The sequence below is a fragment of the Schistocerca americana genome, chromosome X (genome assembly GCF_021461395.2).
Source record: "Schistocerca americana isolate TAMUIC-IGC-003095 chromosome X, iqSchAmer2.1, whole genome shotgun sequence".
NCBI classification, from domain to species: domain Eukaryota; kingdom Metazoa; phylum Arthropoda; class Insecta; order Orthoptera; family Acrididae; genus Schistocerca; species Schistocerca americana.
In genome coordinates, this window is record NC_060130.1 from 243,775,025 (window position 1) to 243,792,872 (window position 17,848).

Genomic DNA, 17,848 nt, shown 5'->3' on the forward strand with positions numbered 1-17,848 from the left:
CAGTTTTTACAATTAATATCATATTTACATTTAAATCTGAAAAGTAAACAAATGCCAGTAGATGATGCTAGCATTGATCATAGAAACAAAATAAAAGAGTAACCCAAACAAACCATTCTGTATGATGTCACTATACCAACAACTTCTTCACTACAATGTAAAATATTATTTGTGATGTTACCCTACAATGCACATTTCTGGCTATGGAAATTCATCTAATGCAACATATGAGTTTCTTCTCTATAAAAATAGCATGAACGTATATCTGTCACGTTGTCCACAATGTTATGTTACGACATGTAGTTCCTGAGTATGTATACATTAAATAATATATATATATATATATATATATATATATATATATATATATATATATATATATATATATATATATATCCATTGTCAACAAAAGTTTTCCTTTTTGTAAATAACATATATGTCTTTTAATATAGTACATCATGCTGAAGGAGTTGTTAGTATAGGGACATCACACATAATGGTTTCTTTGTAAAATTACTCTTTCATTTCATTTCTATGGTCAATGCTAGCGTCATCTACCGGCCTTCATTTACTTCTCAGGTAGCTTATTCGCCACAGTCAGTGTGACAATAGTTCTCTTCGAACAGATAATGGCACAGTCAGATAATCCCATATGAAATGAAATCTGTATTATATCCTGTCTATGTGCTCACTTTTACAAACCTTTTACTAAAGTTTTATTTAAATTTGAGTATGATGTTGACTGCAAAAATTGAAAATTCTGTATATGGATCACTAATGTGGATACTTAAGTATATATTTGTTATCATTAATTTCTTTGTATCACAGCTTTTGTTTGGTGATGAAATTTTGAAATGTGTAATGCTTAATAAAGAATTATGAAATCAAGATCTTTTCATATTTCCAAGTTATACTTAAGTTATTATCACCCCTGATAAAATAGATGGCCACTTTTATCAAAATACTACTGAAATAGTGTGGTTTCCACATAGTGTTACATGTAATACCTACAGTACTTGTACCTGAGTCATAAGCCTAGCCCTCAATAACACCAAGAGGTTGTCCAGTTATAGAATAAGCTTCCATTGTCTACAGTAACCCTATGGGCAGATGGGGAGTGGGTGTCAAAGTTTGGTCTTACAAGCAGACAGTGCTAGGTATGATACCAAATTTGAAAAAAAAGTTTGTGCGGAGTAAGTTGACTGATCAGAGGTACAGGAAATGTGTTGTGTTAAATTGTTTGCACAAAAACAAGGGGAGAATTAATTCTACAAGACAATAACTCATATCCACGCAGAGCACGCCTAAAGAGCCAATCTCTGGAGAACAACCATATCCAAACAATGGAGTGTCCTCCAAGGCCCCAGGATCTTACATCTCTGTAGCACTTGGGAGCTGCCTGATATGTCCTGTTCACCCTATGAATTCTACGAGAACTACAACTTTCTATTTGGAGACAGTAGATGTAGATATCAATAAAATTGATTCACAACCTCTATAAATATTTGAAACCACATTAAGTACCTTGTGTTAGGGTTTTTGTTGTAATTATTTTAATTTATTAATCAGTTTATGACTACAATTTGAAACAAAAAAAAACATGTAACAGAAAAATTAAACAATGCAAATAAAATTGTCATTTTACCTTATCAAAACACACACAGTCTATTGCTCCTGCAATATTAATGTTTCGTGAGCTGATACAATAGATAGCTTTTTTTTCTAAGCGCTTTTGCGCATAAAAGCTACCAACTGTCATGGCAGCAGGTAATGCTGGTGGTACTACAACAGTAACAAGATCACATGCTTCCAAGATTAAGGCACTGACACTCAGTCCTCTCAATACCTGCAGAACAAAAAAATCCATATATTTGAATCTCATCTCAGGAAAATAAGAATGAGAATGATTTGCATATTGGAAAGTACAGAACAGTCTAGTACACACCATGAGATTCAATTTGTGCACATGTCAGAATATTAACACATCAAAATTAAATATTAATACAATATTGGGAAATTTTGGGTGGAATACAACTAAACTGTCTTGACACTGAGGTCTGGCACAAGTGAGAGTTTTTATATTTATGAAATGTCTGATGAACAATGGAAAAAGGAAGGGAAGGGAAGGGAAAAGCGAAGAGAAGGGAGGGGGGAGGGCTATGAGAGGGAGGGTCAGCATGGGAAACAGATAGGAATATGTCACCAGAGAGAAATCATCTTTGTGTAGGCAGGGATAATCAGATGGAAGACTGCTGAAAGATCTCTGTGGGTGAATATTCATAGATTCATAAAACTATGAATCAAACTAAAAAGTGAGGGATCGGAATAAAGTAGTAAGGAATAAGAAGCTGAAGGAAGAGGGACAGAAAGAGGAGGAGTGATAATGCAGCACATCCCCTGCCAATTCTGTCAAAGATATATCATGTTCATTCTGATCTCTTAACTTCAGTTCAATCCATACATCTACATGTGAATGAACATTAACCTAAATCATTCACTTAGTGTTCCTCCTCACTATTTACAGTATATTCTTCCCACTTCATCCAGCCACTACCACCAGTGAAAGCTATGCTTTTCTACACAACTTTAAACTGTTTGGCATGCTGGACAGTTCATAATAAGCTTCAACTTGGCTTCAGTTACTTTCACCTGCTTAAGTCCATACAGCTGGCTTTGACAGTAAACCAAATTCTTGTCAGATTATCAGTTTTAGTTTTATTTCTCACTGTAAAGGACAGTCAGTTCTTTTCACACCTCGCACGAGATTTTGTACGTTTTGTTAATGTCACTGACACACTTTCAATGAAGTTAAACCTGATCCACCTTTAGCTGGTAATTCAAGCACTACAAAAGGATAACTGAAGGTAACATAAAGTTCACAGATCATTCATTACACGTACAATCAATGGAAAATCCAGGATTGTCATTATTCACTGCAGGTGAACCACTTCTAGGGGTTAGAGATGTTTTCAGGAACATATTTCAAAGACTGCACAAACACTATGGTCTTGGCAATATAAAGTCAACAGATTTAGATAAAGTGGTTATATTCAGAATGTACGGACAGAAGCATACTTTCAGTGAACTTAAGCCTTGCAACTATTTAGCTATCCTTACAACTAATCTGCAGAGTCGCTTCATGCAATCCTGTACATTGACCATATATAAAATAATTGAATGAAAGCTCCCTCATACTACTGAAAATGTTTAACTCTATTACAAAGTAATTGTTCCTATGGATGACAATAGATATAACTGCGGGTATCAATGCTCATGTAGGTTTTACCTGCAAAGTAATTATTACTGTAGGTATCTCCATGGACTTCTATTTGTGTGCTTTAATGTCACTCCACATCTCAACTATATAGTATATATCATTACTCATTCTATAGCTTAAATTTAAAAATAAATAGCACTAAAATAATGTCAAGAACTAACCTTTGTAACTACAGTGTACACAAAACCTATCATGGCTACTGCTGCCATTAATCCAATAAACCTATATGAATCACGTTCAAATTTGAAGTCGACTGGTGGTGGATACAAAATAGCTCTCACAAGCTCTCCCTTTGAAGTTGAAAAGCCAGATCTAATTACGACAGCTAACACACTCTCGTGTCCGAAGTAGCGAGCTTGGATTATCTGAGTTCCACAAAATAAAGTGTGTTTTGCATGCTCTTTCTTGTCATAAAGCAAGTCAGGATGATTTGGCAATGGTGTTTTAGTCACTGGCACACTTTCACCTGAAACAGAAATCCTATAAATTAGTAAACAGTGATAATTAATAATTAAGATTTTGCTGTTTTAAAAGCCCAAATATTTGAAAATTGTGCAGGACAATTTGAATTTTCAGGGAAAAAAACTTTTCATTACAGGCCTCTACAGATTCCCTAATTCAGAGCACAGGGTTTTCCTCTCCAGATTTGTCAATGTGTGATGCTCAGTTATTAAGAAAGACATGAAATTGTTTTCGGTGGGTGAGGATTTCAATATAAACTTTCTGACAGAGTCTCCAAAGAAAACAATCTTAATGGATTTACTTGAATCTTGCAACATGGTAAAGACAGTGTACTTTCCAATTAGAGTTCAGGCAAACAACAGCACATTCATAAACAACTGCTTCATGGATTGTTCTTTAGTTGATGGGCATAATGTGAAAAAGATTAGTAACAGACTGTCAGATCACAATGCACATATAGTAATACTGAAAGAAATCAAGGCAGTGTCACAGTCCACAGTAGTATACAGAAGATTCTGAGATGTGAATCCGCTTGCAATGAAGACATTTGAAGCCAACCTTAAAGGCCTAGCTTGGCAAGAAGTCTACACATGACAAATATAGGGCGTTTCACAATTCCTATTACAGGCTTCTAGAGATTGGAGAGGGGACTTAGCAGATAAAGTCTTGATAAGGAACTTATGTCTGGAAATGAACCATTTGTATGCTTTATGGTACACATGCAGTGTAGGCAATGAGCTCTGACCTGTGTACTCTACAGGATCCCACATTTTCAAGTACTCATCATCAGGTTTTCTTCTATGTAATGAATGATGTTCTCTTCAAAATCTAGAGCACAGTGCATCTGCGGAACACCACAGTCAATCACCATGGTTGTGGACGTACCATTTTCTAGCAGCTGTTGTTATAGTAGGATGAAAATGATATATGGTGTCATAATTACAACAGTGAATGAATACTTTGGCCTCTTCCCAATTTGTCTGCATACTATGATGAGGGAGGTTTGAAAGTGATCCAGTCTCCAAACTTATTTCATATCCAAATGGCAGATTTACAGACACGGGACCCTTATTGAAACTTTATCTACTAAGTCCTCTCTACAATCCCAGGAGCCTATAATAGGAGTTGTGAAACACTCTGTGTAATACATTTCTTCAAAACTTTATCATTTTCTTTAATAAATCTTTCCATGTAATAAATGCAGACACATATACAGTACTCACAAGCAACTTATTTGGATACCTAATGGCATTAGAATATTGTGTAGAAGGAAACAAGAGCTGTATCATGGACAATCAGAAAGCAGTAACAGAATTTTACTACAGACAATATTGCAAAGTGCCGAGGAATGTCACAGAAAGGCTAAGACAATGTATTACACAGTGGCAGCATGCCACCAGGTGCTAATGTGCTACAGCACCTATAAACATTGCACTAAAATTATGCTACTTCTCTTCAAAGGTGAGTCAGAAACCACACTAAAGGGACAGATGACCTTTGCAGTCTGGTCCCTTCAACCCAACAAACCAACCAACCAAACTACACTAAAATTATCCCATTTCTCTTTGAATGTGAGCTGGAAATCACACTAAAATTATGCAATTCTCTTCAAATGCATGCTGCTATGCAAATAAAATAGATGAAATATGTTTTGTAGTACTCTCTCGAAGATAACTACACTGGTGGAGGAGGAGGAGGAGGATATTAGTGTTTAACGTCCCGTCGACAACAAGGTCATTAGAGACGGAGCGCAAGCTCGGGTGAGGGAAGGATGGGGAAGGAAATCGGCCGTGCCCTTTCAAAGGAACCATCCCGGCATTTGCCTGAAGCGATTTAGGGAAATCACGGAAAACCTAAATCAGGATGGCCGGAGACGGGATTGAACCGTCGTCCTCCCGAATGCGAGTCCAGTGTGAACTACACTGGTGTCCAAAATTAGAGCAACAAATGGAAATTTTGCAAGGTTGGATTTTTTTGGCATAAAACAGTACAAACATGTGATAGTAAAGTACAAACAATGTAAAGAATATGGAATGTAAACAACTGCAACAAGCATAATGGTAGACAAAAATGTTCTTCATTTTTTCCAACATAACAGATTTTCACACACATTCTGACAACTGGTTAATGTGCTCATTATGGGGTATGCTGTGAATGATATGATCAGTGTCATGTTGAGGCAATAATGCTCATTCCTCCTGCAGAGCTGCTCGCAAGTCTTGGAGAGTGCTTGGTGGAAGATGACATGCTACATGTCTCCCCATGCATGCCAGACATGCGTTATGGGTTTCAAATCGGGAAAGTGAGAAGGCCACACCACGGGTGCAATAGCTTGTGTTTCCAAGAGAACATCAACCACCCGTGCTCTATGAGGTCGGGCTTTATCGTCCATTAATGAGATGTCTGGGCCCCCAGCACCATGCAACAACCGCACATCAGATCCCAAGATCTTGTCATGATATTTGACAGCAGTTAAACCTTTCTGATTCACCTATACAATTTCGTGAAGGTGTGTTTGTGTGGTTAACATAATCCATGCCACACCACTAGGGATCCTCCTTTATATTGGTCTCTTTCCATAGTATTTGGGCCCCAAAATCTAGTTCCATGTTCCCTCCAGATGCTAATCCAATGAGAATCTCTCTCCAGACCAAACTGGTACTCATCTGTGTAAAGGACATTGGCCCACTGTTCGACTGCCCATGTGGCACGCTGACAACTCCACTCTAGACATTCCCTTCTGTGAAGAAGCATCAAAGGTACAGGCCTCCGACAAGAAAGGCCGCTCTGCCAAAGCCTCCTGTACACAGTTTACCTTGATACAACATATTTAGTGGATACTGTGGGGTGATATGCCACTTGCCACGCAGTACTAAGGTGGTACTGATATGGCCCTACAGCCAAATAATGATCCTCTCTTTCTGATGTCACAAATGGTCGGCCCTGCCCTAGTCTTTGGGCTACATTTTCGGTCTCTATAAACTGTCACCACATCCAAGAAACAACAGAACAATTCACATTAAACTATGAGGCCACATCAGTTACTGCTTCCATTCTTCCTATGGCCCTCCACCACAAAGTCTGGCAGGCGTCTTCTCTGTTCCATACTGCACTGTCTGTGACTGTGAACACAGAAATTGTTGATGAGGGACTACATGGCAAACACTACCCCATTTGATAGGTGCCCTGATGTCATTGGCATGGTTGTCCATTGACCAGAATGCTACCTTCCGTGCAGAACACAATTGTATGGACATCTGTTGATAGTTTGTATTATTGCATTCTGAATTAGACACATAATAGGGAAACAGTCATTTGTTGCTTTAATTTTGGACACCAGCGCAGAAACCAGTGTCGAGTGCTGAAATGAGGGTCAATCATGCTAAAATCAAATCAGAGAAGGGATGCAGCTGTCTGTTTTCAACTGTGCATGCTCTGAAATGATGCCATCCCTTCTGGCACTTTATATGATACATTGTTCACAGCACCAAGTCAGTACGTTTCTTTGAATTGGCATGTAATATATTGTGCAAGCATAGCGTATGAGGAGCAGCTGTTTTAATGGCTCTGTGAGCAAACAGTGAAGCCCACTGTTGGCAATTTGTGAACTCAGGTTCGGTTCCTGGTGTTACTGACTTTTTTTCATTTTATTTTATTCCTTGCAATGTTAAACAATTAATTGTAAAATTTAAATATATTTAAACAGTTCAGTTCAGTTTAGTTATGATTACTACCCTTGTAAGTCAAAAGACTATAAATGGCAGTAAAAAGACAAGTACACAAGCAAGTCTAGTATGAAAGACATTTTTTTTAATTTTTTTTTCCATAGAGGGTACCACAGAAATGAATTTATTAAAAGGAGGTGGCATTGTCCACCTTTGCTGTATTAATGCTATTCGTTTTGGTTCACAGATGCTGTCTTGTTGGTGAACCAAAATGAATACAGAACACAAATTTAAAGATGCCAACATTTCAATATGTAAAGCATAGTTTTCTATTGCAGAAACATATTCCCTGCTGCAGAAAAACAACATCATTTGAGAACGGCTTAGAAGGTTAAAGCTAGTCATAAACAAATAAAATTAATATGTCAAAAGTGGAAAATGCCACCTTCTTTTAGTATAAATGTTTTTTCTGAAGATGATCTGCTAAAGAAGCCCTTTCCAGTAGATCTTTGGAAGAGAAAGTGAGTTTTAAAGAGTTAGGTAGGTCTTCTCCAAATGCAAATCTATGTAAATTGAAGCAGGTAGATGCTCCTTTCACGTTCCTAGAATACTTCGCCTGAATAGGCCACAGGGAAAGGTAAAATTCTCACTAAATATTTATGTGTAGAGCATCAGGGTTTTTTGAGCAGCTATTCTACAGAGGGCATGGCAGCCAAGTGGTTAAATGCACAGACTCTTAAATTGGCAGCTTGGTTTCGATTCCTGCTGGCTCTTTCATTTTGTTAATTTTTTTTTTTACTCCTCACAATGTTAAACAATCAATTATAAAATTTAAATATATTTAAACAGTTCAATTTCATAAAATTAATGTAATCAAGTTAGTTACGATTACTACCCTCGTAAGTCAGAAGGCGATAGGCCACCACATTGTAGCACGATGGTAAAATTTTGCACAAGCCACCACTGGTATTACACCAACAGAACAGAAAGCTCTCAGAACAAAATTAAAACTACGTGGTCAATTGTGAAACAGATATCAGCACATAATATGGGTGCTCAACATATTACATCTCTCTTGTATGAGAAGGAGACCGTTATTGAGCCACTAAAACTGTGCAAACTATTCATAAATGCTTCTTGTCCATAACTGGCAAGGTAAATAAAATTTTTGTTAGTGTGCAAATGAAACTGATGGTGATCCATCAGATTTGCACAAAATATTTCATGATTATTTCTTGTCAGCAGTTGACAAGTTAAATCAAAATTTTATTGGTAAAGCTAAATATGTAGAACTCTTGAAAGCTAATGTTCAGAGACAACTAAATCATGTGCAATAACAGGAAACAAGCAAATATGAAACTGAATCAACTACAATATCATAAAAATGTAAAGACTCCCAAGGAATGATGAAATTTCAGATACATTCATGAAGTTCAATGCACCATACATTAGATATGTATTTAGTCATGTGTGCAATGAATCTTTTAGATGTGGTCAATTTCTCGGCATATTGAAGTATTTGTTAGTGAAATTCCTTTATAAAAAGGGTTAAAGAGGTAACATACCGCATTTCTGGACAATTTATTTGCCATCAGTGTTTAGACTCTCAGTTTGGACTTAAGAAGGAAGTACTCACAGAAAATGAAAGTTATTCTTTTGTGCCTGAGGCACTAGCAGGGCTAAATAATAGGTTGATGAAAGTACATATTTTCTTTTATTTAACAAAAGCATTTGATAAGTGGACCATACAGTACTTCTGCATAAGTTGGAACATTATAGAATTAGGAAAAAAACCGACAATGGTTTACTTCATATGCAGAAAGCATAAACCAGAAAGTTGACCTCCACTGTCCATAAATGGTAAAGAGTTTTTAATCTGGCTGGGATCATGTAATGTGAAAGGGTTCCGCAGGGTTCTGGTCTGGACTCATTGCGTTTCTTGACATATGTTAATGATCTACCACTAAACATAAAAGATTGCAGAAAAAATGGTTTCTTTGCAGCTGACACAAATGTTGTAAAAGACATGGAACATAATATAAATGACTTAACTAAAAGAGTAGTCAGGAATATCTGCACGTGGCTCTCAGAGAACAGATTAATGCTTAACTGTAACAAGATGCAGTACATACTGTTTCTGACACACAATTCTCGCAAAAGTGAAATTTTATTGTCCAATGGTGGTTAAACAGAGTCAGTGTAGTCAACAATTTTCAATTCTTAGGACTAAAGGTAGATGGAAGGCTTTCTTGGCAGTATCACATTCAAGATTTTGTGTAGAAACTGAGTGCTGCTATCTTCTTGTAAGAATGTTCACTCTATCTCACAATGAAATATGAAAACTGGTCTTCTTTGCTCATTTTCACTGTAGTGTTTTGTAAGGTGTTATATTTTGGGGCAATCTGTCCACTCATAAAACATATTCTCAGTCCAGAACAGAATGTTCAGTTCATGAACTTTCTGTAGCATGTTGTTCAGGTGTCTCAAGAGTTCTAATTCTACCATTCCTGTACATGTATTCCACTATGGGTTATGTTATCAACAATAGTGACGCTTTCAGAGGACACTGCAGAGTCATTCAGTGAACATGAGATAGAAATACAACATACACTTGGATAATACTTTCTTAAGCATTATACATAGAAGTGTGCATTATTTAGTAGGTTTCATTTTCAATAGGCTTCCAGCACAACTGAAAAGAGTGATAACCCCTAACTACTCAAATCCTTGTTGAAAGGGTCCTTGCAACAAATTGCTATTGCACAAAGGAATTACTTGCAGTAGTTGAGAACTTTTTTCTGTGCCATCAGCTGCATTACAGTTACACGTACATTAGTCTGAAGTTTGATGAGGATTATTTGCTAGGTATGCCAGTGAGGTTATGTACAGAAATTTAAATCTGTACATAGAGATTCATTTATTTCAATGTAGACCTCTTATGTGAGTTGTATGTTTAAATCTCTTCACTGGCGTCCTTATGTAATAAGCCACTGGACTACCACTTAGATGTTGGGCACCAGGTGATGCCTCTGATACTGGCCATCACCACACAACTGGCACATATGGCATGACAGTTGTTTTGTGTCCACTACTGCAAAGCTTGGCCACCAGGGTGGGACACCACAGATGAGCGACCATGCATGATGGCTGCACAGGTACCTACCAGCACCACCTGTGACACACCATCTACATATGTGATCGCCGGCTGGCGATCGCCCTCAGTCTACTCTCACTCATTATGCTATTTATTATGCTAGCCATACCTGTTCTGTACATGTCTTGCCATGTGGCTACACCATAGATTGTATCCATTTTAAACTATTGTCCTGTGAGGTAATTAAATATAAGCTTTAAGACAAGAAACATGATGCACCATGAAAGAATACTCTGAATGGGATGGATATTGGTACATGTGATGTATATGCATAGACAAACAAATGATTACAATTCCAGAAAAATTGGATGATTTATTCAAGAGAAAGAGCTTCACAAATTGAGAAAGTTCATAACACATTGGGCACCTCAAACTCTTCTGCAAGCATTTATTTGGCTTCGTGTTGATTGATAAGAGTTGTTGGCAACCTGACAGCACAGCAGTATGTCGGCAATATTCTGCACCCCATTTTGTTGCCCTTCGTGGCAAGCCATCCCGGACTTACATTTCAGCAAGACTGCCCTGAGGGATATCATGCCAAATTTGGTCCAATTGGTATGTTAGATCATCAAAATCCTGAGCTGGTTGGAGGGCCCTAGCCATAATGCTCTAAATGTTTTCCATTGGGGAGAGATCTGGCAAACTTGCTGGCCAAGGTAGCATTTGGCAAGCATGGAGACAAGTAGTAGAGAGAGTTCTGTGAAGTTTGGAAAGTAGGAGATAAGGTACTGGCAGAAGTAAAGCTGTGAGGACGGGGCGAGTCGTTCTTGGGTAGCCCAGATGGTAGAGCACTTGCCCGTGAAAGGCAAAGGTCCCAAGTTTGAGTCTCGGTCCAGCACAAAGTTTTAATCTGCCAGGATGTTTCAAATACTAGAAACTCTCGCCATGTTCGGGAGGGCATTATCTTGCTGAAATGTAAGCCCAGGATGGCTCTCCATGAAGGGCAACAAAACAGGGCATAGAACACCATCGACGAACCACTGTGCTGTGGATGACAAATGCAGTGTGTTTGGAAAGGAACTCCCTAGTTTTAATATTTCCTAGTCTGTACAAAGTGACACACAGTATTCTAGTTTGTGGTGTTGGATTCATCAACTCTCTGAGTTTGGCTCTCCTGCAGCTACAGGTCTGCTTCACCTTGAGACGGCACCAGTGCCATTTTTTTCCTCTGTTCCCTCAGTTCAGTCAAGACGTGCGTGCAATGCAGTGCAGGCAACTCCCTTTTCTCATGAGACTGCATTTCATGTCAGTGGAACAGTTAATCATCTGAACTGCAAAATTTGGGTACAGAGCATCCACATTAAGTTATTCAGCATCAACGTGACTCTTCCAAAGTTAATGTCTGGTGTGGTTTGATGGAAGATCGTGTGATTGGACCTTTCATTTTGGTAGAAAAAACAATACACGGGGATGTTTACAGTGGCATGTTGACAGAGTATGTCTTTCCCCAAATGAACGATATTGAGGTGGAAAAGAGGCTTGTGTCTTTCCAACTATATAGCATCCCACCTCATTACAGTAATTACGTGCGTGCGGCTCTTGACACTTGCTTTGGAGGATGGTGGATAAGCAGGACTGGCCCAATACCTTGGCCACCATGAAGCCCAGACTTTAGTCTACTGGATGTTTTCTTTTGGGGCCACATAAAAAATGTTGTGCACAGTGAAAAGATCAGAGACACCAATCATTTACGGGAAAGAATTGTCACAGCAATTGGGACAGTTACATTTTAAATGTTGGTGAATACGTGGTGAGAAGTGGAATATCATCTCAACGTGTGCAGGGCAACAAATGGATCCCATGCTGAAGTCTCCTAACATAAAAAAAAAAAATAAAAATAAAAAAAATAAAAAAAAAACCTCTGAAGGAATTCTCTTTCATGATATGTACTCATTGGTGTAATTTTTCATTAATTTCATTAATTTTCCCCTGTTAAATTTATACTTAAAACTACGGAGTTCTTTTTCAAACACCCTGTAAAGGGGTTGTGCTATGAAAAGAACTGACATCCAGACCATCACTTGTGGTTGTCAGACCATACGGCAGGCAACAGAGAGTTTGGTACCCCACTGCTGTCTGGGGAACCTCCAGAAATGTCTTTGCTGGTCATTGGAAATTAATTCGAAGTGTGACTCATCACTGAAGACAATTCTACTCCAGTCAATTAGATTCCATTCCAAGGTGAAGACATGTCTAAAGACTCCCTGGAGCTGACTGTCACTCACCATATGGCCTGACAACATCAAGTGATGTTTAGGAGTGCCATTTCTTTTCATAGTAGGCCCCTTATGCTGTCATCAACAGCACCTTTACAGCATAGCGGTGTGTCAACGATATTCTGTGCCTCATTTTGCTGCCTTTAATGGCAAGTCACTCTGGGCTCAAACTGCAGCCAGATAATGCCCACCTACACAAGGCAAGAGTTTCTACTGCTTGTCTTCGTGCATGCCAAACCCTTCCTTGGCCAACAAGGTCACTGGATCTCTCCCAAATTGACAATGTTGGGAGCATTAGGGGCAAGGTCTTCAACCAGCTTCGGGTTTTGATGGTCTAACATGCCAGCTGGACAGAATTTGATACAGTATCCCTCAGGAGGACATCTAATGACTCCATCAATCAATACGAAGCCAAATAATTGCTTGCGTAGGGCCAAAGGTGGACATATGTATTACTGACTTGCTCAATTTGTGAAGCTCTTTCTCTTGAATAAATCATCCATTTTTTTCAAAACAGTAATCATTTGTCTGTCTGTACATGTACATCACATCTACCAATTTTCATCCCATTCAGATAATTCCTTCATGGTGTGAGTGGTTTTTTTTTTTGTACTGTCAGTGCAATATCATTTTTTTATGTTGTGTGTTACAACATGATAGGCAAAGATGATGGGATTTTTTTGTGTTTGTTATGTAAACACAGGCCCTGTGTGACAGAATACCTTACCAGTTGTGTCATTCTACATCAATTTCTGCAACAGCAGTTATAGGGACAGAAATGTCAGGAAGTTTGGGTCTGCATTGCTCTCCCAGTCATTAGCTAGAAATCTGCCACCATTCTTGCCTTACAACGATACTCTGAAAGAGTGGGAAGCATACACGAAGTGCCTCCAGCAGCACTTTGCTGCATTCCAGGTAACAGATCTAGCCATAGTAAAATCACTTTTCCTGTCATGGATCACACATAGAATGTACCAGCTTATATGCAAACCGGGCCCTCTCACGGAACTGCCACATCTGACCTTTGACAAAATTTGTGCTCTATTAACTACTTATTTTCATTGACACTGCCATGTCATTGCATCCTGTGTGGAATTTAATTAGTGTTGTAAACAGCCAAATCAGTCCTACCATGCATTGGCAGCTGAGTTGGAAGGACTCAGTAGGAAATGCTGTTTTGTCATATGTCAGAGAAAATTGCCCTGATTGGTGGGCACAGTGTGAGACATGCTAGAAGAAAGGACATTTTGCATCTGTCTGCCGTGCTCTGGAAAAAAACACTAGCCTTGACAGGACCCAATGGGCATTAACATGATTTTCTTGAAGTCTCACACCACAATGGTGCCATCTAAGAAACTGTTCATCAGACTCACTTTGCACAGACAAGTTCAACTACGGTGCCTCGGTGTCCCTGTTAAACACACACATGCATCTAAAGCTGAGAGGACTGTCACTTCAAGCCACAGCTCGCCACCTGGTGACATTTAACAAAAAACTCATTCGACTCAAAGGATAATACACAATCACAGTGATGCACAAAAATGTCGTAAGGCACCTCACCTTTCTTGTGGTTCACAGCAGAGTCTATTCAGCCTTGACACTTTTTCTGCTTTCGGATTTGTCATCCACGACTAAGTCCATCTGGTCTTGGAACAAGAACCATTTTGGGAATTTGAAACATTCAGTAAGGAGTACTCTGACATAATCTCTACAGGTTTAGTAAAAAATTAAGAACTTTACAGTGCACTTTACATTGAAGAAATTGGTGCACCTTTACGTCTTCTGTGCACAACCCAGGCCCCTCACACTGTGGGTTGCCATCAAGAAATGAGCTCAAGAGATTGACAGCCTTGGATGACACTGAACTCGTGGCTAAAAGAGAGTGGACAACACTTTTGGTTATTGTGAAAAAATTATTGGGGAAACTGCATCTGTGTAGAGACTTCAAGGTTATGGTCAGTTCCCATTCAGAGATCGATATGTTTCCTATTCCGAAACCAGACGAGTTTTTCTCTGCACTCGAGGGAGGACACGTAGATCTCTTTGAAGCTTGTTTACAGCTACCCCTGAATGAGGAATCACAAAAAGTCCTGGTAGTAAACAAACCACATGAATTATATTGTTTTAAATGCTTAGTTTTCTGGGTGGACAGTGCCAAGAAATCTTTCAAAGGTTCCTCAAGCAACTGCTGTAGGATGTCCTGGGCCACATAAATTATATAGACAACATTGTGGTGATGAAGACCACAAGCTTGCCGGCAGCTGTTCCACACCCTCCAGTCCACAGGCCTCAAATACTGTCTCAAAAAATCTCTAATTTTTGAACCCTTAGTGGAATGCCTAGGACATCATCATCTCTCGCAAAGGTACATAGCCAACACAGAAGCTGGTCGAAGCTGTCATCGGGCTTCCTCACCCCATAAATTTAAAGGAATTCAAGTCATTCTTGGGGAAAAATGTATTACTGAAAATTTATCCCAGGCCTGGCATCAATTGCGAACCCACTCAACAAGCTGCAGAAAGAGGGTGAGCCTTTTGTATGGTTGGAGGCATGTGGACAGTTGTTCAGGATCCTGAAGCCCTCCTAGTGGCACTATGTCTCACCACAGCTAGTGGTGGTGGTAGTGACAGGCATCTCTGAATGGGGCCTAGGAGCCATCCTGGAACACAGAGACATGGGTGGCTCTGAACATCCATTCACAGTTGCATTGAAGATGCTCAATGTCATGCAGAAAAGTATTTGCAAATAAAAAAAAATGCCTTTGTGATCATCTTTACACTGAAGAAATTCCATATATTCTTATACAGAACAAAGCTTCACCTAATTACAGATCATAAACCGTTGATCTCCCACTTCAATCCTGCAGCAGCAACGTTACCCAGCAGGTAAAAGTATAAGATTCACTTCCGCAATAACAATCACCATGCCAACATGGACACCCTGTCCCATCTCCCAATGGACCCTGACATGGAATTCAACCATACAAGATCTCATGCTTAAAGTTTGATGTAGAGGCTCAACAGGCAGTTGGCACACTTCCCATCGGGGGGGGGGGGGGGGGGGGGGCGGCGGCATGTAGCTGCGTCCATGGCCAAGGACACCATCTTACAACAGGTATGGCAGTAAATGCAACAGGGTTGGCCAGACCACATTCTCATCAGGACTTCAACGCGCTGTGGCAATTCTCCCACCTCCACTACCAACTATTCCCGGTGGACAGAATTATCCTACTAACCACGGGTCAATGGTCTCCCTAGGTAGCTCCACTTAAACCTCCATGCATGACAGTCTTACAGATATGGAACCAAGGTCACTGGGGCATCTCGCAAACTAAACTGCCCTCCTGGCACCATGTATACTGGCTGGACATAGACTGGCAGATCGAACATACTGTCTGCAACTGTCATCGGTGTGAACAACAGTATGTAGTTCTCTGCCAAATGTTCTCCCACCTGGACGATGCCCTCATGCCAGTGGGTGTGCATTCATGTCGACTTAAAGGTCTTCTTCCTGGATACTACCTGGCTGGTTGCCCTCAATGTGAACACCAACTTTCTGTACATGGTCAACTGTCACTCAACGAGTGTGGAGGCTACAGTCGCAGTGCTCAGCAGAATTTTCGCTATTGAAGTACTTCCTCTTACACTGGTGTTAGCCAGTGAACCAGAATTTTGCTCCCAAGTTTTTGGTGAGTTCTGCCACCAAAATGACACTCAGCATCTGCTGTCTCTGCCCTTCCACCCTCATTCAAATGGTGAGGCAGAAAGACTCATGCAAACTTTTTAAACACAGATAAAGAAATATGTGACTGATGCTACTATGAATGATGCACTAACACTTTTTTTGAATTCCTACAGCTCGATGCTGATAGGGGAGAAGAATGCGGTAGAACTCCTCCATGGCCATCAGCCCCACATGCTCCCCTATCTCATACAGCCAATGTCTGTGGGGAAGACTGCAGTGCTGTCACCTCACTCCCAGCCAGGGCAAGGGGATTCTGGAAGTTGTCCAGCAGCATTGTGGGGATGCCGCATGTTCACTCTGCCAAGAGGGATTGGATGATGATATGCCATCAAAATCAGTTCCACCTGCAGTGAGGCATCCAGCTGTCACTGCCTCTGGACCCTTTGGTGAACACACATCACGGTGACACTATCTTCTGGCTCTCTTCTGCCAGACCCTCCACTATCTCCCCCTGGCCACACTATCCTGCTCTGTTTGTACGCCAAACAAGATGGATTGGATGTTGAAAGAAGATCACAACCCCAGTAACAGCCCCAATTGTGCCATCTCCACCACTACAGCTCCCTTCCACACCAGGAGCCAACATAGGTATGCAGGGACCTTTGCTACCAGTATCAGAGTCACCAAGAATCCAACTGCACCACCAGGCGGGGACCTTTTGACCGTACACTCCTGTCTGCACTGAATGGGAATGGGTAAAACCTGAGGGGATCTATGATGTTCCCAAAGACATTGGCCTGGTTTGGAGCACTGCCCGGGTGGCCGGCCAGATGGGTTCAACACACCAAGATGTAGCTTGCTGCTTCCCCATGGAAGAAGGGATGTGATAACCAATGGGCTACCACCTAGACATCAGGCACAGTCTGATGCGTCTGACATTGGCCATCATCACACAAGCAGCATATATGACATGACAGTCACTCCACATTCACTACTACCAAAGCATGGCCACCAGGGGAGACACTGCAGCTGAGAGCGACCACACACAACAGCTGCAAAGGCACCTTCCGGCACCACCTGTGACACACTATCTACACATATGATTGCCCTCAGTCTGCTCTCACTCACCATGCTTTTTACTACACTAGCTATGAGGGTTGTACCAAAAGAAAGGTCCCCATAATTTTTACAAACAGAAAACATTGTTTATTGTTATTAATTTATACATCGTTGAAAAGCTTTCACTTTTGTCTATTTTTCAACAGGGTCTCCATTTTTTTGACACACTTTTGAAGATGGTGCTCCAGCTTTTGTATTCCTAAGTCAAAGTCTCCCGCCAACCCGTTGAGGAAGCATGTGACCTCTGCTCACACTTCATCATTGCTCTTGA

The 17,848-nt window shown here is 40.1% G+C and overlaps 1 protein-coding gene across 1 annotated transcript in view; it reads right to left on the bottom strand.

Annotated features, from left to right (window-relative positions):
* The window catches only part of LOC124554709 (polyamine-transporting ATPase 13A3), a 186,329-nt gene that overhangs the window by 71,327 nt on the left and 97,154 nt on the right, over positions 1–17,848 (bottom strand). The window contains exons 10-11 of the mRNA XM_047128348.1: positions 3,439–3,743; positions 1,646–1,846 (exon numbers count right to left, since the gene is read on the bottom strand). Of these exons, the coding sequence (XP_046984304.1) occupies positions 1,646–1,846; positions 3,439–3,743 (506 nt within the window). The remainder of the gene's footprint in view (positions 1–1,645; positions 1,847–3,438; positions 3,744–17,848) is intronic.